The 22216-nt window shown below is 38.4% G+C and overlaps 1 protein-coding gene across 2 annotated transcripts in view; it reads left to right on the top strand.

The window, feature by feature from the left end:
* The window catches only part of LOC133575259 (septin-7-like), a 91715-nt gene that overhangs the window by 18269 nt on the left and 51230 nt on the right, over positions 1–22216 (top strand). For both annotated transcript variants that reach the window (XM_061927861.1, XM_061927860.1), the window contains exon 3: positions 14611–14717. In XM_061927861.1, coding sequence (XP_061783845.1) covers positions 14611–14717 — 107 coding nt within the window. The remainder of the gene's footprint in view (positions 1–14610; positions 14718–22216) is intronic.

Genomic DNA, 22216 nt, shown 5'->3' with positions numbered 1-22216 from the left:
AAGACATGGCTAGCTAGCTAGCAGCTAGCGTCCAGCCGTAGTGTTTTAGCTACTTCTAAATCACTAATCCTCGCTTCCGTGGCAACAAATAAAGTACATGTCTTGCAATTATCATCCCTGCAGGACGAGGAATAGCTAAACATGCTTCACTACACACCGTAGCTCACCTTCGTCACAATGTAAACAAACGCCATTGGTAGCGTATCTAGTTGATACTACGGTACTATGATTAAATCGATATTTTTTATCGTCAAAAAAACTTTTTTCCTTTTTAAAATTCCTATTATGTTTATAAACTCAGGAAATATGTCCATGGACACATGAGGACTTTGAATATGACCATTGTATGATCCTGTAACTACTTGGTATCGAATTGATACCTAAATTTGTGGTGTCATCCAAAGCTAATGTAAAGTATCAAACAACAGAAGAATAAGTGATTATTACATTTTAACAGAAGTGTAGATAGAACATGTTAAAAGAGAAAGTAAGCAGATAGTAACAGTAAATGAACAAGTGGATTTATAATACATTTTTACAGTTTGTCCCTCATAATTTTGAAAAAATAGAATGATAAATGACACAATATGTTACTGCATATGTCAGCAGCTAAATTAGGAGCCTTTGTTTGCTTACTTACTAATAAAAGAAAAGTTGTCTCGTATTTTCACTATTTTATTTAAGGACAAACTTGCAATAAAAAACATATGTTTGATGTACCATAAGATTTTTTGTTAAAAAAAAGCCAATAATTACATTGTTTGTGGTCCCCTTTATTTAGAAAAATACCGAAAAGTATTGAAATACATTTTGGTACCGGTACCAAAATATTGGTATTGGGACAACCCTACTCTGTAGTAAAACAATAAAAACTCTTGAACAAATGCATTTTTATTAACAATCAAAGTATATTTAAAAACTCCTGACTGCAAAGCTTTTTGGAAATTTCTTTGAACTGTTGGAGTTCTTTTTGGTCTTCGCACTCAGGTTCATGGTAAGCTGGTAGGCAAAGAGTTGTTTCTCACTGTTTGAACAAAAAGGTCAAAATAAGTGTTTATCACATAAATTAAAAATGTCATATTTTTCTGAGGTTATGAAGCAGCATGCCTCCAGTTGTATGTTTCTTTGGACTTCTCGATGAAAACACAATGCACAGTTGCCAGGTCGTCCACTGTTCAAAAAACAAACTTCAACTACTATATATAAAATACAAAGTAAATAAACAAGTGAAAGTAAGTCATGTTGCAGATGACATAAATTATTTGACATGAGAAAATGGCATTAAAATATTTTTTCTGGAAGTGGAGCACTGCTTCAAGTGTGACATATGTAATATATTCTGTTCTTCATAAATACAAATGTCAGTAACAGCTCACCTCTGGCAGAAGCACATCCATCACGTAGGCCATCTTATCTGCACATCTTTTGTATTTTTCATTAACAACAACATGAAGGACTATACTTTGTCTATTTGGTAATCATCTTCAAAGAACGGGATGACCCTGTCCTCCTTTTTCCAGAGGGATATAATTTTTCCAGTGAGGACTTCCTGCAAAAATAGCATAGCAGGATGTGTATAAAGTTTCACTTACTACATTAACACATCACGTTTCACTTTCATCATTTATATTCTGTGCTGGGACGTTTGAGGAGATGCTGTAGTGAGATGAACTATCTGTGGAAGCACTGTAATTTGCTGGGAGCAGTTTTTGAAATGTTTCCAAAAGCGTTCTTTTAGCACAATTATGCGTGGACAAAACTCTCAATGGTAATGCCCACTTGCCACGCAACCAAGGTGGCACTGACAGACGTTGCATCCTACAAAAGAGAGAATTTCTAAAGAATACAAAAAATTATCAATCAATCAATTACATTTTATTTGTATAGCCCTTAGTCCCTCCCTGCTTGGCACTCAGCATCAAGGGTTGGAATTGGGGGTTAAATCACCAAAATGATTCCCGGGCGCGGCCACCGCTGCTGCCCACTGCTCCCCTCACCTCCCAGGGGGTGATCAAGGGTGATGGGTCAAATGCAGAGAATAATCTCGCCACACCTAGTGTGTGTGTGACAATCATTGGTACTTTAACTTTAACTTTTTAACTTTAGTCACAAGTGTTTCAAAGGGCCTTCCGAAGTAAAGAATTAAGTACTTTTTAAACCTGGGGAGGTTTGAAAGTACTTTAAAACAAAACGCACCAATCAAAATGTAAATATTTATTATTAAATATAATCAATCAATGAATTATACAACGGCCTTCTGGTGGCTCCGCACGCGAGCTAAGAGCCCAGCATAACCTCCTCTCGTTGGGCAAAATGGACACTGGAAGGCGTCCACATCTATTCTGGCCAGTTTGGCATTTGAAAAAATGTAACTCCTTAAACAAGCACCAATGAACTGAGTTGTCAACACACAATTAAGATAGATATATTTAAAATACTAATTTAAACAACAAATAATTTAATTAAGTATTTATAAGTGCAGGTTCCCACAACGTAATTGGTTAACAACAGTGGCATCCTTTCCAAGACACAACACAAACCACATTTAAATAAAGACTCTGTTATTTTGTATCAATCAATCAAAGTTTATTTATATAGCTCTTAATCACAAGTGTCTCAAAGGGCTGCACAAGCCACAACGACATCCTCGGCTCAGATCCCACATCAGGGCAAGAAAAAACTCAACCACCTTGGTTGCTTATTTTTCTGATATACCCTACAAAGCCTGTACTGTAATGAATGCATATGTATTTATACATGTCTAATACAAAATTAATGTCATAAATGTTCACCATTAAGCCCCCACAGCCTACATATATATATATATATATATATATATATATGCTTGTGGCTGTCCATCGATTACGATGATGACGTTGCTCCAGTAATGGGTTATTGAGGGGGGTTTCGTATATGCCATTGCATGTGGCTGCGCAGGCCAATGCGCGACCCGCATGGTTTGCCACATGTGGGGCAGATGTAGTCCACGCTTGAGAGGGGGGCCCCTGCAGCGCGCTGATGTCGCTGTAAACGTTGTTGTTTTCTCCTCTCAGTGGTCTGCTCCTGGAGATGAGCAATGCCGGCGTGACTGCAGTTGCGCCAGGTGTGGCGATCAGCAGCCAAGACTTCCAGTGCGGATATATATATATATATATATATATATATATATATATATATATATATATATATATATATATATATATATATATATATATATATACACACACACATATACATATAATTACATCGTTAGATCACAAATAAAAGCTTTAATAGTTTTATCGTTGGTTAGAGTTTTTGTTTGGAGTTTAAGAATTCTTAGTGTTTGTAAATCATATGTTGTTAAATATGTATCCTAATTGTAGTTACTATATTGTTAGGTAAGCAATGACCGGTACAAACATAATTGTTTTGTTCACTCATTCTAACAGCCGAATACGCAATACATTCCACAACCGAAATAATACCAACCATAAGCTGTTTATTAGCCATATTTCGTCTAAGTTTCGATTCAATTTAGCATACTCACATTCGTTGTGTCAACCATTTTGGATCACGTTACAAATTTCCACTCTCGCGTTGTCGCCTCCACAGTGACGCTCCAGGGGGACGTCCCGTACAGGGCGGACTACAATGGTGAAGGAAAGAAAAGTTGGTTTTGCATAATATTGCAAAACAAAACTCAAGATAATATGTCTGCTAGTAGGTGCCATTTTGCGGTCCTTATACACACACCATAAAAATACACATACTGTATGTTGAAGCACAGTACATCTGACTACGGTAGCCGTAATGCTGCGACAATCCATTAAGCGGTGCGGCTTCATAGCTTACCAAAGTCATTCTAAAACATTTTGACATACTTTTGAGCGTCATGTGTAGTGTTCTATATTCTCAATGGTACATTTAAAGTGTTGGTCTTATTTACTGGTGTCCACTTGCAGTCCACACATATCTCTTATGTGTGACTGCCATCTACTGGTCACACTTATCATTACACCAAGTACCAAATAAAATAGCTTCAAAGTTGGTAAGCACAACCAGAATTACTCCGTACATTAGGTGCACCAGGTTATAAGGCGCACTGTCGATTTTTGAGAAATGAAAGGATTTTAAGTGCGCTTAATAGTCCAGAAAATATGGTAGATATTGTGCATAAAGATATATAGTTTGTTTTGTATTGAAATTGATAACTTTGTTATGTCTTTTGTATTCATGGTCGTGTTATTTGTCTGAGAATAACTCTGGTCATCAAAGCTCGTTTAAAACATGTAGTGCTAAATTTGACCAGTAGATGGTGATATCACTACACCTTAGGTTTAGTTGTGATGAGTCACATACATTGTGTACAATTATGTGAATGTATTAACACTAAACCTTCTATTTTATTTATGTAAAATACACAATGGACATCGTTTATGTAAAATTCACAATTGACGTAATACTTTTGTAATGATTATTTTATTTTTTTAGTCTTACAAACCTAAATAAAGGAAGAAGTGTAAAGAAATAAAACTGACGAAAGAAAATATTTCACAAGAAGGAAGATCAATCCTCAACAAAACTTCTGGAGCTTCTGTTTTTTCATGCTGTTAACTAGCTGCACACGCTGGGAACAAGTAGCGAGGTCAGAATAATAAATTTTTTGACAGTGCAGTGTGAAAGCCGATGTGTTTACTTTGCAATTTAGTAGACATAGTCTCAAAGAAATATAACCTGCGGAGGCACTTTCTCACGAAACATCCAAATTTCAATGTCCGGCCTGTGAGCCCTTGCGCTCTTGAAACTGCATCCCTCTTCATTATGTGGTTGAATAGCCCTGATTTGGGAAACCAGAATTGGAACTTTTTGGTTGTGAGATAACCACTCATCCACAAGCAGCTCTAATGGAAGAGACAGTGTATGACAGTAAGAGGACCTCTGGACTGACAGAAAGCTGTGCAGGTTTTTCTCTTAGGTTGGTCACTCCCTACAATGGAATCCCCTCACAAACTGTTCCACTGATGTGTATTTTTCTTCTTTCAGTTCTCTCTTTCTTTGCGCTGTAACTCGCTGTCTTCTCCCTCCCAGTTCGCTCCATTAAGGGGGGTGGGGGGACAAGCTGCTTCCTGCTTCTTTGTCCAGTTGGCACATTGAACAGAAACTCATGGAGTGTTAAATGCAATCCATTGCCAATGCACAGATCGCAATAGTCAGATCAGGGACTAAAGAGAGCTTGGAGGAGAGAGGAAGCGATGCCTGCTTCATGTTGATGTGTTACAATCACTTTCTATACCCCTCCTCCAGCCCGCTGAAGCTTTTCATTTGGTCTGCCAAACATCATCCAGATAATGAAACCATTCTTTTCGTGCTCAAATTTCCATCGTTCTGCAGGTGACCACGATGAAGCATACGCATCACATAATATGCACTAAAAGTGAAACACCGGAAGTGTTTCTTGCTTCGTGCGTTTACTTTGCAAAGTATACGCCACATGAGCAGAGAGCCAGATAAGTGGTGCACCAAATTATTAATTCTAAAAATGTCAGCAGCTTTTGTAACCTGTTTTGAAAAAGTTTTATTATAGGGAATCCCTTGAAATCAAGATGCTGCATCTCAAGGGGTTATCTCAAATAGATGGAATTGAATTATAATTTGTATTCTAAATATATTGCATGAATTGTGTTAAATCGAGAATCGGGTTTAATTGAATCATCACCCCAAGAATCGGGATGGAATGGAATTGTGAGTTGTAAATTTTACATCCCTGGCAAAAGAACTGTCATGCTTGTGAATGCATCAGTTAATGTAAATAAAGTCGTGTGAGCACACAACCGTTGTTCATGCCCTCTTGGACCCAAAACTGTGACAGCACTTTGATAGGTAAGGTAAGAAACACTATTTAATTACCGTATTTTCCGGACCATAGGGCGCACCAGATTCTAAGGCGCACTGCTGATGAATGGTCTATTTTTGATCTTTTTTCATATATTAAGCGCACCGGATTATAAGGCGCATTAAAGGAGTCATATTATTATAATTTGTTTCTAAATGTAAAACACTTCCTTGTGTTCTACATAAAATGTAATGGTGGTTCTTTGGTCAAAATGTTGCATAGATGATGTTTTACAGATCATCTTCAAGCACTGCTTTACGCAGATCCCAAATACAGATCAGCATATAACAGAAGGTAAGAAAAGTTGCTTTTGCATAATATTGCGAAACAAACCGCCAGATAATATGTCTTACCTTATACACGCACCTTAATAATACTCGTATATTTAATGCGCCAACAATCCTTCAAGCGGTGCGGCTTCATAGCTTACCAAAGTTGTACTAAAACATTTTGATAGATTTTTGTGCGCCGTGTGTAATGTTTTATATTTTCAATGGAACATTAAAAATGTTGGTGTTGTTTACTTGAGACCCATCATAGTGCAGTCTACACGTATATCTTATGATCGACTGCCATCTACTGGTCACACTTATCATTACACCATGTACCAAATAAAATAGCTTCGAGGTGGGTATGCTCAACCAAAATTATTCCTTACATTAGGCGCACCGGGTTATAAGGCGCACTGTCGAGTTTTGAGGAAAAAAAAGGATTATAAATGCGCTTCATAGTCCGGAAAATACACTATGTAAATAAGTTGTAGCAAAAATACAGAGGTGAAGTTCAAACAAGACAACCAAGCAAAGCACCGCTGTACTTGTAAAACACTGAATTAACTTAATTTGCGTCGAGATGTGATTAATCTTCAACCAATACAATTTTATATGAACATTTCATCATCTAATTGCCGAATGGTCATCCCCAATATGGCGATGATGTTAGTCTTGCAGTATACAAGTCGGACTGTGAGCTCTCAACAAGTCAAACGATTTGGTTGAATTTCTGGCATGTCAGACATATCACAGCACCATTGCTTTGTGGTTAGCCTTTTTTAGCATCAGTATTCCTCGTCGACTTAGGTTGGAAACATCTTCTTATTTTTGGTTTGTTTTGAAGGTTAAAACCGTTAGACATCTAGTGTAACAGTAACGATTATTGTACTATGTGAGCAGTCAAATGGTGGCTCTCAGTCAATCCTTTTTCTGTGAAATGGTGTCAAAGGCGATGAACTTGTACGGGGTTACCTATTGCTAGTGATGGTCAGATGAAGCCTCACGAGGCATTGAACCACTTGAGCCAATCGGTTCGAGAATTTCTCGAAGCTTCAATGCGTGCTTCGGCACGAGACTCCACCTGCTGGTCAAATGTATAATTACAAACAGCTGCATCTCAACCACATAATGTGTAATGCATTGAAATGTTGCGTCCATTATGGCTTTTAGAAATGACCATGAATCACAATAAATGAGTTTATACTTGTATAGCGCTTTTCTAGCTTCAAGATACTCAAAGCGCTTTGACACTATTTCCACATTCACCCATTCACACACTGAAATGTTTGACAAAATGGTTTTGCTTGGTAAATCCACAAAGTATAATAAAATATGTTTTATGTGTTATATATGTGTTGTGTGTTTGTATGTTACCAACATGGTAGAATCACATGTTAGGGCAGTTTTTTTATGTTTTTCTGTCACTTTGAGGAAATGGCATGAAGAGGAAGTTGACAATATAATGTAACTTGGGCAATGATGTACAGAACAGAAGAGATTTAGTTCATTTTTGTTTTTGGTTTTAGGCAATTAATTTATTTTATTTTTTTAACAAAACTTCATCATCCAGCTATTGATTTCTGATATCTATCCATCCATCTATTTTCTACCGCTTGTCCCTTTCGGGGTCGCGGGGTGTGCTGGAGCCTATCTCAGCTGCATTCGGGCGGAAGGCGGGGTACACAAGTCGCCACCTCATCGCAAGGCCAACACAGATAGACAGACAACATTCACACTCACATTCACACACTAGGGCCAATTTAGTGTTGCCAATCAACCTATCCCCAGGTACATGTTTTTGGATTTCTGGTAGCTGGTTAAAAATAATAAATACAGAATGCATTACTTTAATAAATGTAATGTTTACAGTGATCAACACACTTGAGAATTGACATTGCCGAGAATCGAACCCACATCTTGTGGAATAAAAGGTGGATGCGCGATCCATTGTTCTACCAAAGTTCTGATGACGTCACCGATACGGAGTGGTCGTTTTAATATTCATTAAATGGATATCAACTTTGTCGTTTGAATCCAGTTTGTCATCCTTCTTTGATTCCAGCAGCATTTAAAAAAATATATTTTTATCATCTTTTGATATTCTGAACTGACCACAAGTCTCAAAAGCTCACATTTTCAATGGAGTTTGGGCGGTTTGAGTTTTCGTACCTTCCGGCAAATTTGAACTGAACATCCAGAAACAGTCACGTGGTACAACTTGGCAACGAGGCTTCACACGTCATAATTTCCGGCTCCTCCCCTAAATGAAGCAAGCCTCGATACGCGCTTTGCGGAAACGCCTCAAAGCCTCAGCACATTTGGTTCCATCACTACCTAACGCTAAACCTGCAGCGCAAGTTAGACTCTAAAAACAACGCAAAAACCATGTATTTCCAGCTTTAGAAAGCAAGGCATACTACAGATTAAGGGTTGTACGGTATACCGGTATTAGTATAATACCGCGATACCAATGAATTATATTCGGTACTATACCGCCTATGACCACCCCCCCGGCCCCAGTCGTCATCACGTCGTGTCATTGCTGGTTTACGATCTGATGAGCATGTTCGGCAGCGCACAATCACATAGTACTTACAAGCAGACACAGTGTGTAGACAGAAAAGGGAGAACGGACGCATTTTGGTTTAAAAACTAAAGTTAAATGTGAAGTTATAACACTGAAACGCCCACCGGTAGAGCTGCTTTAAGACATGGCAAGCTAGCTAGTGGCTAAAGTCCAGCCCCAGTCGAAAGTGTTTTAGCTACTTCTAAATCACTAATCCTCGCCTCCATGGCGACAAATAAAGTAAGTTTCTTACAAGTATCATCCCTGCAGGACGAGGAATAGCTAAACATGCTTCACTACACACCGTAGCTCACCGGCATCAAAATGTAAACAAACGCCATTGGTGGATCTACACCTAACATCCACTGTAATGATACCAAGTACAGTAGCGTATCTAGTCGATACTACTATGATTACGTCAATATTTTTTAGCATCACAAAATCTTCTTTCATTTTTTAAAGATGTATGTTATATTTATAAACTCAGGAAATATGTTCCTGGACACATGAGGACTTTGAATATGACCAATGTATGATCCTGTAACAACTTGGTATCGGATTGATACCCAAATTTGTGGTGTCATCCAAAAGTATATGTAAAGTATCAAACAACAGAAGAATAAATGATTATTACATTTTAACAGAAGTGTAGATAGAACATGTTAAAAGAGAAAGTAAGCAGATATTAACAGTAAATGAACAAGTATATTAATAATTAATTTTCTAGCACTTGTCCTTAATAATTTTGACAAAATAACAGAATAGAAAATGACACAATATGTTACTGCATACGTCAGCAGCTAAATTAGGAGCATTTGTATGCTTACTTATTAATAAAAGAACAGTTGTCTTGTATGTTCACTATTTTATTTAAGGAGAAAACTTGCAATAAGAAACATATGTTTAATGTACCGTAAGATTTTTTGTTAAAATTAAGCCTATAATGCAATTTTTTGTGGTCGCCTTTATTTAGAAAAGTATCGAAATAATGTTGGCACCTGTACCAAAATATTGGTATCGGGACAACACTACTACGGATGAAGCAGTCTTGTCTTGACTGCAAGACAAGCCCATTTGTGTACAAACACAAGTTCCTCCTTACGGCACACCGCTGAGCTGTGTGTTGATTGGCTCCTTTTGCGTGCGTGTTCAAGCTTGCTCATCCAAACCACTGCAGGCAAGTCTTTGTCTCCCTTGTCATATTCCAAACTCTCAGCTGCTATTTCGAGATGCACATCCGGCTGTGACCTGGTACGTTCTGATTCAGTCTAATGCTCGGTTGATCATAGCCGTGACACTGGCTTCAGGGATGAAAATTCTTCATAGAGTTTTGTGTCCTCTTGCCTCAGCCAGTTCATGTACTTTATGAAGTAGGGTGTGCCATCAGTACCCCACACATAACCTTTTGCACTTTCAGACATTAAATTACACTGTAAAAGGCTGGAGCAGTTCTTACTGCTATATATATTGTCTTGATATTTTACATTCATCTGTCTGCAATTTTGACATCTGTTTGGTATCAACACTAAACAAAGCAACAGAAATGAGAATGTGTGCTAACTTAATAGGCATGTAGACTAACTTTAAATTAAATGAGAATTAGCAAATCAGCTGTAGCACATTAACCATAAAAAACACTGTTACACAAACAACATACCATACAATGGAATCAAAATCTTCCACTTCATTTGCTTATTAAAACAACTAATTAGTGATCGTTACCAGATTATCAGCAACCATCACAAACGCAGATCTCTCGGCTCACAGCTACAGGTTGATTCAGAAACACCTTTGTTCAGTATCTGACGCAGTGATTCAACTCGTGTACGAAGTGGAAAGGAGAGTTGATTTGAGGCAAGAAACATATCTGTTGCCGTTTCCATAGGGTTAATACATTTATACAAATGCAGTTAGAGTAACAGTTGCATAATTAATTATACATGTCCTGGTTTTCTTTTTTTAATTTAATGAATCATTGAATTAATGACAAGAACTTGTGAGTCCAAATTCAGTTAAAAACAATTGTTGGTTTTCAAAGAGCTGTTCATGACTCACCCATCACTATAACAGAGTTGTTGTCCACTAAGCGTCCAGTAGACCGAGAAATTACAGATGCCCTCTCTAAATTATTGTGCTGACATGACCCTCAGTATACACTGTCAAAAGAAAGGGCTGGCACTAAAAAATATTTAGTTTTTTTAAACTGTCTTGTCCTTTTTTATATAAAACGTGTGTTTTAAACATTAAACCATCCTCAAAAATGACCCCAGACTCAGTTATGGCCGGAATTCTCATAGTCCATAGTTCCGTGGGAAAGTTCCTAAAGTGCAAAAGGGTATTAAAAGTGCAATAGTGTTAAAGTGGGAGACTGGTTATCTTATTGATCTACTAGATCACTGACTGCTATATCTGCCAGTAGCAATAACCTTTGCTTTCACCCTGTTGTCTCAACGAAGTAGAATGAACTCTTTCAACGGTCAAGTCTTTACTCTCTTCTCCGGTCTATTTAGATTTAGACCATCTGTATTTGATAGGCTTGACCTCACCTTTTGTGTTTCAGGCAGTCCACATCTCTGTGTATGTGTGCATATAGCGTGTGTATACCAATGTGTGTTAAAGAGAGCCAATGTTTGCTGGTTCCTAGTAAGTATGCCTTAGAACTGTAATTTGAGGGGGCCGGCTCAGTGTCAAGCTGTGGGAGAGACTGGGAATTTAAGGAATGTTGTGGAAAGCCTGTTTGTCCATTTGTATGTTTGTTTTGGTTCTGCTTCTCAGTGACTGCTAGATGTTATTTTAGCATATTTACAGTTTATGCATTTTTTTCATGCATTTGTCTTGCAGCTCTTCTGTAGCATGAGGAAATAGAATGACTGACCTAATTAGTTCTTGATGCATAATGTGTTTTTCTCATGGACTAGATGCTCTTGCCACTGGCCTTTACATCTTATGCACTTAAATCTAGTCATTGCTATCAAGGATTGCTATGATAGTCTGAGATTTACATATAATGTTACTGATGGCCCTTGTGAAGTGGTGTTCTGTTCTGTGCATTGCTGATAAATTCAATGACCACCCTTATTGACTGGACTAATGAAGAATTAGGGCTGATAACTTGAATGCTACAGAAAATGCATGATGACAAGGACCCTGTCTTTTTCTTTTTAGGATTTATTTTAACAAGTTTGTTTGAGTCCTCGCTTATAAGGGATTTTCTCGATGTTGTTTTGTCTCTGTGACAAGTCTAATCTTTAAATATTATTTTATAAAGTACATAAATGGTAAACCATATTGCCAAGTTCAATCATTTGCTTGCCGATGTCTATAGATGGGGGCATCCAGGATACGCTAAAAGGCTCAGCCTGTTAGTGCTCGTCCATTAGTGTATTTGCAAAGAGCTTGTCATGTTGAGGATAATCAGTGCAAACGTTTCGATCAAGTATGCAAGTTTGCTGATAGTATTGACCAAGATGGTTAAATCCTAATCATTCAAAAAGGCCATGTGACAAAGTATTTAGCAGAAAGCACAATGTTTGATATGGTGGGGCATTTTCTGCTCAAGAGATCACCAGATCAACTTAACCCCACCGTACTGTGTTGTTTGACTTGACAACATAGTACTTGTAAAACATATTCAAGTTGTATCCCTCAAAAAGATGTTTGTTCAGGAAATCCGTGGTCAGTCCAGTATTTCGTTCTTGTATGACAAATTGCGCTCACATGAAGATGAAGATGATCTTTATTGTCCATTCTTTAACATGTACAAGACATATAAGAACTGAAATTACATTTTCGGCACAGTCCTACAAAGAGCAGACATACGTTACAGGGAGACAAGAACAAGACCGCCAACGGATCAGCCACTTACGGCGCTCCTTAAAAAAGGTGGGAAACAGGTGATATTGAGGAAGGGGGGAAGAGTAAAAAAAGAAACAGTCAAAGGCTGGACACCCGGGAGGGTCCAGACTGAGTCCAAGGGAAAAAACCTCATATCTACAGGACAGAAAGTTAAACCTATTGCTAAAAGCTCTGACACTAAGATTAATGTTCTGTGGCTGTATAGTCATCATGCTATGTCATCTATCTGCCAGAGTAAACGGTAGAAACAAGGTTGAGGACTCCTAGGAGTTAAAAAGACGGTTGTATGCATTATAATTGTGTAGTGTATGTAAACAGTGACAATTGAAGTTGGAGTTGTTTGGTATGACCTTTTACATGAGTGAAGTCATAGATAGTTAAAATGTTCACTTCATTTTGGGCTGTTTGTTTTGTCATGAAAGCGTCATGTTCTTTCTTTAGCCTCTCAAAGAAAGAACAGTCAGAGCAGGCACAGACTGTATAGCTGAAACAGCAGTAAAATCTAAACATGCAGCTAATCCGTTTTGAGTTTATCCACTAATTACAGAGCAATGTTCTCAGAATTGTGGAAAAGGAATTCATATGTTGTAAATGTGTGTGTTTACAGCATAACACAATCGATAACAAAAGTCAAAAATATGTTTTATGTAAGGCAACATTACCAGTAGAGATGCCCCGATCCATCGACGACTCATCAGTCTTGGCCAATTTTCGAGAAAAAGCATGTGGCCATTGGCTTTTAATGCCGATTGCAAAGGCGATCCCCTCTGACTGATACTTTATTTTCGGTGCCCTGGCTGACGGAAACGTCTAGAAGCTACTCTTGTATGTTCTTACAGTGTGGAGCCACTCCCATAAGTTAATAATCATCACCTCCATTGTGGCAAGTAAAGTAAATTTCTCACAAGTATTATTATTTCTGGAGAATGAGGCTAAACATATTACGCACCAAGTAAGAACAAGCAGGGGCATACAAAAAAGCATGCTAATCACTAAGCTGGATGCTAAACTAGTTGAAAAAAACTGAAGAAATAAGTGCTCAGCAAAGTTTACAAAGTGTCAATGGAAGCACGTTACAGCAAAGAGTAAGCAATTAACAAGAAATTAATCAAAAGTAGATGAAAAAGCTAGGCGAATATAACACCAACATGTTACATTGTACATTGTTGATGTGCGTTGCAGCCAGGTTTACACAACACGATAAGGACTTTGAGGACAAAAAAAAAGGATTTAAATGTGTAGTATAGTAGTTTTTGCTTTTGTTTAGATATAGTGTATACTGACTTAGCTTTGATCAAACAATTGTGTGTAATTAAGGAGAATACGGAACTAGTTTAAATATTGTATTGATATTGTTACACGTCAATAGTACTCACCATAAATACATTAAAAAAATTACAGTTTATGAATGTGATCTGTATCGGCTAATTTCCCTCCGAGATAATATGTATCAAAATCGGCTGCATAATTCCTAAGTACTACTTGTTGAACGTTCCTGCACCACTAATTGACACTGTGACTAATCAACAAAATATCCATCACTTTTTTTCATAACAGAAAACATTTGGTCTAACCTAAAAACCTTGTTGGGCAAAGCTGATAAAGTTATGTTGTCTTTCTTCTTGTGCCAAATTTGCTGCAATACCGAACCCAAAGGGTAAAACTTTTTTGCAGTTTAGAATTTTCCCTATTCTTTTTGTAGCAGTTTTTCCAATTCTCTCTTAGAATAATGCCTGGAAAATTAAAATGGCCAAAAATCCGCTTTAAAGCGCCTTTATTTCACTCGAAATTTGCCATCTTGACCTTTTTGAAAATTGCTCCTCTAAAGACAGATTCACTTAGCAACATGATGTTCAGCAAGCATTTCTCGTAAGAGAAAACCTACAACACAGTCTCAATAAGCCATGCAAAAAACACACAGGAAGTCGCCCATTCATTTAGTTTCTTACTTTGGAAAATGTAAAAAAAATTATTAATAAATACATAAAAAGCATTCATAATGTATTTGTTATTCAAACATGTTTACATTTGTATGCCCTTAGGTGAGTCTGGTCTTGGGAAATCAACACTTATAAATTCCCTCTTCTTGACTGATCTCTACTCCAAGGACTACCCTGGGCCGTCGCAACGCATTAAGAAGACTGTGCAGGTGAGCTGACTTCATTCTTAGCCCCCGAGTGTATAGACAGCTGTACTTTACATTAGGGCTGGGCGATATGGCCTTTTATTAATATCTCGATATTTTTAGGCCATACACGATATATATCTCGATATTTTGCCTTAGTCTTGAATTAACACTTGATGCATATAATCACAGCAGTATGATGATTCTATGTCCATCCATCCATCCATTTTCTACCGCTTGTCCCTTTTGGGGTCGCGGGCGGTGCTGGAGCCTATCTCAGCTGCATTCGGGCGGAAGGCGGGGTACACCCTGGACAAGTCGCCACCTCATCACAGGGCCAACACAGATAGACAGACAACATTCACACTCACATTCACCCACTTGGTGTCTACATTAAAACATTCTTTTTCATACTGCATTAATGTATGCTCATTTTAAACTTTCATGCAGAGATGGAAACCACAACTAAGTCAATTTACCAAAACTGTATTTATTAAACAGTTATTAAGCAGTGGCACAAACATTCATGTCATTTCCAAAACAGAAAGTGCAAGATTGTCAAGAGACATTTTAAAACAAGCTATTAGTGCACTTTTGTGCATGATGTCACTAAGATGACATATCAAAACAACACTAATTAAAGGCCTACTGAAATGCGATTTTCTTATTTAAACGGGGATAGCAGGTCCATTCTATGTGTCATACTTGATCATTTCGCGATATTGCCGTATTTTTGCTGAAAAGATTTAGTAGAGAACATCGACGATAAAGTTCGCAACTTTTGGTCGCTGATAAAAAAAGCCTTGCCTGTACCGGAAGTAGCAGACGATATGCGCGTGACGTCACAGGTTGTGGAGCTCCTCACATCCGCACATTGTTTACAATCATGGCCACCAGCAGCGAGAGCGATTCGGACCGAGAAAGCGACGATTTCCCCATTAATTTGAGCGAGGATGAAAGATTTGTGGATGAGGAAAGTGAGAGTGAAGGACTAGAGGGCAGTGGGAGCGATTCAGATAGGGAAGATGCTGTGAGAGGCGTGTGGGACCTGATATTCAGCTGGGAATGAATAAAACAGTAAATAAACACAAGACATATATATACTCTATTAGCCACAACACAACCAGGCTTATATTTAATATGCCACAAATGAATCCTGCATAACAAACACCTCCCCCCTCCCGTCCATATAACCCGCCAATACAACTCAAACACCTGCACAACACACTCAATCCCACAGCCCAAAGTACCGTTCACCTCCCCAAAGTTCATACAGCACATATATTTCCCCAAAGTCCCCAAAGTTACGTACGTGACATGCACATAGCGGCACGCACGTACGGGCAAGCGATCAAATGTTTGGAAGCGTACTCACAGTACCGCGTCTGTGTATCCAACTCAAAGTCCTCCTGGTAAGAGTCTCTGTTGTCCCAGTTCTCCACAGGCCAATGGTAAAGCTTGACTGTCATCTTTCAGGAATGTAAACAATGAAACACTGTTTGTGTTGCTGCATGCCGGCCGCAATACACCGCTTCCCACCTACAGTTTTCTTCTTTGCTGTCTCCATTGTTCATTGAACAAATTGCAAAAGATTCACCAACACAGATGTCCAGAATACTGTGAAATTTTGCGATGAAAACAGACGATTAATAGCTGGCCACCATGCTGTCCCAAAATGTCCTCTACAATCCGTGACGTCACGCGCAGGCGTCATCATACCGAGACGTTTTCAGCAGGATATTTCGCGCAAAATTTAAAACTGCACTTTAGTAAGCTAACCCGGCCGTATTGGCATGTGTTGCAATGTTAAGATTTCATCATTGATCTATAAACTGACTGCGTGGTCGGTAGTAGTGGGTTTCAGTAGGCCTTTAAAGTGTAGTTTTTGTACAGAACACCACTACAGTAGTTGAAAACAAATAAAGTGCACTTTTGTGCATGATGTCACACAAGATATTTCAATAACTGTCAAAAAAAATTAGCTGCATAATAGGAAATCAAATAGTGTAAGTCCTTCGCTATGTGGTAGGTTCCTGCGGACGTTATCTCCTTCTGTTGTTGACTATTTTTTTTATACAGTGTTGATCTTGAAATGGTTGCTTGGGCATTTTGTTTGGAGATGTTGACATGCGGAGTTTCAAGCACTCTTCATTCTCTAGCGCGTGACTTTTCAAATGATGCTACAAATTAGCGGTGGTGCTAACGCTTTTGCCGCATACTTGTTCAACATCTTGCCGCTTGAAGACAAACCACCGCCAGACAATGGACCCCGTGCTGTTTATCTTGGGAATTAATTATTCCTTCATTTGTTACCAGATTTGCACCTTCTTTCTCTCGTATTAACACTCGCACCACTCCGCTAGCACCAGAGCTAACGATACCATGCCGCTACCTCTCTGCTCGGCGAGGGAGTATGACGTTGCACACGCGACAGTATGTGACGTATGTAAGAAGGTGCGCTTGTTTTATGTCTCTGTGAGAAGGAGAGACAAGAATGAGTGAGAAACGCCTGTAGTGTAGTGCCCGCAGCTGCGTGAGAATGTATACTCAAATATCACGATATAGTCATTTTCTATATCGCACAGAGACAAACCCGCGATATATCAAGTATATTCGATATATCGCCCAGCCCTACTTTGCATTAGTTTTTTTGAATGTAAAGAACATTATTACATTTTGTGAATTTATGACTAAGAATGGTCCAATCCAATACTCAGGCTCAGTAATGGTCCTATACTGGCTAAAATATAACTTCTAGATCCGATAGCACAAACAATAGTAGTGAAATAAACAAAGTAAATGCTCGCCATGACAACAGACACAGTGGCTGCAACGCATTGTAGCACAGTAGCTTGCTCACATTTGAGAAAACGAGTAAACTTAGCACCGCTGTCATGTCAGCTTTGAGGAGAAACGTGTGATGAAAACAAAAATAAAAAGTGGTGTCAGTGATAACTTATAATTTATTACTGTACTTGGAATACAACTGTTGTGGGAGACAGTCAGTACGTTTTTATACACTAAATTAGACTGATTTCTTAAATAATTCAGTTCGAAATAAGCTTTCTACAACACATGCAAACACCTTTATCTGATCTTGTTTGGCTTTTTAAAGATCAAATTAAAACACCCAGATTATGCGATTGGAAACCAATTGTAGTGATGTATCAATATCCAGTTGTCCAAACTGATACCAATATCGATTATCCTTATCGGTACTGGTATTCATCTGTACTCTTATTGTTGCTTTTTGCAATTGGTGTAAATAAAAATGTTTTTAAAATTATATTTTTATTACCATTTTTATTAGTACAAGAGGTTGTACACCACCAACATCATGTAACATCTCATTGCATAGAAGTCTTTTATATACACCTGCTTTTCAAGTTTTCAAAGGTTAATTATATATATTCCTATATTGAAAACATTCCCTTGTGGTCTCCATAACATGTAATGGTGGTTGTATGGTCAAAATATTGCATTGATTATGTTTTACGGACCATCTTCGACAAGCCGCTATATGACCGTCTCTTCAGTTTTGTGGGTGGCCTTATTTACTTGGCTCCACATCGACTACGTCTTTTCCCCATCAACCAAGTTGTAGTTTTTAGCGCTTCCATATCGAGTCTACTGACAGATATAAGTTAAAGCTCTACACTACTTTGTATTAGAAATGGCAACAGCGGAGGATGCGTGTACATGTACAAGCCAGTCCGCCCCACGCAGCACGGTGGTACAGGGGTTAGTGCATGCACCTCACAATACGAAGTTCCTGGGTTCCATTCCCGGGCTCGGGGTCTTTACATGTGTGGAGTTTGCATGTTCCCCCTGTGACTGCCTGGGTTCCCTTCCTCCCACCTCCAAAGACATGCACCTGGGGATAGGTTAAATGATAAATGATAAATTTAGGTTGATTGACAACAACAAAAAATGGTCCCGAGTGTGTGAATGTGAGTGTGAATGTTGTTTGTCTATCTGTGTTGGCCCTGTGATGAGGTGGCGAACGCAGCACCCACCGCTACCCAGAAGGGGACAAGCGGTAAAAAAAAGTGTGTGTGTGTGTGTGTGTGTGTGTGTGTGTGTGTGTGTGTGCGTGCGTGCGTGCGTGTTTATATATATATATATATATATATATATATATATATATATATATATATATATATATATATATATATATATATATATATATACATATATATATATGTATATATATATATATATATATATATATACACATATATATATATGTATGTGTGGGAAAAAAATCACAAGACTACTTCATCTCTACAGGCCTGTTTCATGAGGGGGTTCCCTCAATCATCAGGAGATTTTAATGGGAGCATTCACATACCATGGTTTATATAGGGCACAGAGTGGGTGGGTACAGGCTGGTGTAGGGGCGTGGTGATTGGCTCATGTGTTACCTAGGAGGTGTTTCCGTCTGTGGCGGCATGCTGATACAATTTCGCTGCGTTTGTTGAGGGATGACAGGTCTGGACGGTATATGATAAACAGTTTCTCTTTCAAGCATAGGTTGCATCTTTTATTACCACTATTGTAAGGTGTGCTGGATGCAAGAATTTGCCATGTTATTGAATATTCAACATTATTGTCTTTGAGGTCCCAAATGTGTTTGCTGAGTTCTGTGGTATTCCGCAGGTTTCTTTCAGGAACCAAAACCTGCGGAATACCACAGAACTCAGCAAACACATTTGGGACCTCAAAGACAATAATGTTGAATATTCAATAACATGGCAAATTCTTGCATCCAGCACACCTTACAATAGTGGTAATAAAAGATGCAACCTATGCTTGAAAGAGAAACTGTTTATCATATACCGTCCAGACCTGTCATCCCTCAACAAACGCAGCGAAATTGTATCAGCATGCCGCCACAGACGGAAACACCTCCTAGGTAACACATGAGCCAATCACCACGCCCCTACACTAGCCTGTACCCACCCACTCTGTGCCCTATATAAACCATGGTATGTGAATGCTCCCATTAAAATCTCCTGATGATTGAGGGAACCCCCTCATGAAACAGGCCTGTAGAGATGAAGTAATCTTGTGATTTTTTTCCCACACATACATATATTGCGCTCTACTACGGTATCGAGCACTATTTTTTGGATAACCTTATTAAGACATATATATATATATGTATATGTATGTATAAATGTATGTGTATATGTATGTCCATGAAAAAGACGGCGCTTAGATGGCAGCATATGTTGTTCCAAAACCTGTATGTACCTTTCAGCATTAATGGTGCCTTCACAGATGTGTAAGTTACCCATGCCTTGGGCACTAATGCACCCCCATACCATCACAGATGCTTGTTTTTGAACTTCGCGTCGATAACAGTCTGGATGGTTTGCTTCCTCTTTGGTCCGGATGACACAATGTCGAATATTTCCAAAAACAATTTGAAATGTGGACTCGTCAGACCACAGAACACTTTTCTACTTTGCATGAGTCCATCTTAGATGATCTCGGGCCCAAAGAAGCCGGCGGCGTTTCTGGATGTTGTTGATAAATGGCTTTCGCTTTGCATAGTAGAGCTTTAATTTGCACTTACAGATGTAGCGACAAACTGTATTTAGTGACAGTGGTTTTCTGAAGTGTTCTGAGCCCATGTGGTGATATCCTTTAGAGATTGATGTTGGTTTTTGATACAGTGCCGTTTGAGGGATCGAAGGTCACGGTCATTCAATGTTGGTGTCCGGCCATGCCGCTTACGTGGAGTGATTTCTCCAGATTCTCTGAACCTTTTGATGATATTATGGACCGTTGATGGTGAAATCCCTAAATTTCTTGCAATTGCACTTTGTGAAACGTTGTTCTTAAACTGTTTGACTATTTGCTCACGCAGTTGTGGACAAAGGGGTGTACCTCGCCCCATCCTTTCTTGTGAAAGACTAAGCATTTTTTGGGAAGCTGTTTTTATACCCAATCATGGCACCCACCTGTTCCCAATTAGCCTGCACACCTGTGGGATGTTCCAAATAAGTGTTTCATGAGCATTCCTCAACTTTATCGGTATTTATTGCCACTTTCCCAAATCTTTTTGTCACGTGTTGCTGGCATCAAATTCTAAAGTTAATGATTATTTGCAAAAAAAAAATGTTTATCAGTTTGAACATCAGATATGTTGTCTTTGTAGCATATTCAACTGAATATGGGTTGAAAATTATTTGCAAATCATTGTATAAATCATAAATATTTATTTATGATCATTAATATTTATTTATCTGCGATGAGGTGGCGACTTGTCCAGGGTGTACCCCGCCTTCCGCCCGAATGCAGCTGAGCTAGGCTCCAGCGACCCCCCGCGACCCCAAAAAGGGACAAGCGGTAGAAAATGAATGGATGTATTTCGTTTATATTTACATCTAACACAATTTCCCAACTCATATGGAAACGGGGTTTGTATATAGTAGGGATATCCGCTGATGTCACCAATGGGGAAAACGTCACAAATGGGGTGAATTCACAACGGCTCGTTTGGAGGAAGTATGAAGGAAGGAAAGTTTTTATATTTTAATATATTTTTTAAATATTTTTATATATATAAAATTTATATTTAAATGGTTTGACCTTCTTATTGTGAGGCTCACGCCTGTGGATTACTGGGTCGCTAGAACGGTTTTGAAGCGTGGTAGCGGTGGTCGTGAGTAAAGCGCATTCACTTCAAACTGACACTTTTATTAGCATGCGTGACTTTGAGGGACTTTTGAGGAAGAAATATTGTGTTCCAAACCTTTGTGTGATGTTGCTTCCATATTTATGATTAATCCTAGATGACTATCAGATCCTTCCCCTTTTTTTTATGCGTGGCAACTTGAAGCATGTGACAATTACAACAATCGCCTGGATAAAAAAAAAAGTATCATTTGCCCAAAATCTTACTGGTCCTCCTGGACTGACCCAATTAGGAACTGTTACCAAAAAGTATTGGTAATCAGTGTACATCCCTAACCAGTTATTCTTGGTATGTAGTGAGTTACCAGTGCGGCAATCTTTAACTAACTACATTATTCACAGGCGAAGAAGAACAAGCTGGGGGGTTTGGAGGGGCTGTTTTCACCAACAAGCATACACATTGAAGGTACAGAAGTTGAAGTAACTCAATATTTTTGTAAGTGTATAAAAAAATAAAAACATACCCGTTTAATAAGTCTCAGAATGTTCTCAAAGAAGACATTTCAAGTACGTGACATGACGCCAGCACATTCTGGCCAATGGATAAAAACCCATAAACAGCTGTATTTTGACACTAGAACATTTTTGTATACACTAACACAATTGAATGAATACAGAGTGAAAAATAATGTGTATGTTTTGTTACTCAGTTAGTGAGAAGATAACAATATTAAATTGCTGTAGTGCACATTAAGTTCATTCCAATAATCCACAACCACATTCTTATATTTTATTTAATGGTGTAAGAATTTAATGTCCATATACAACTATTTAGAGAAATCTTAAACATACTGTATAAACCTGCAATTAAAATAATT

This window comes from Nerophis lumbriciformis, linkage group LG35 (assembly GCF_033978685.3).
Source record: "Nerophis lumbriciformis linkage group LG35, RoL_Nlum_v2.1, whole genome shotgun sequence".
NCBI lineage: Eukaryota > Metazoa > Chordata > Actinopteri > Syngnathiformes > Syngnathidae > Nerophis > Nerophis lumbriciformis.
This window is presented reverse-complemented; position numbering and strand designations above follow the sequence as displayed.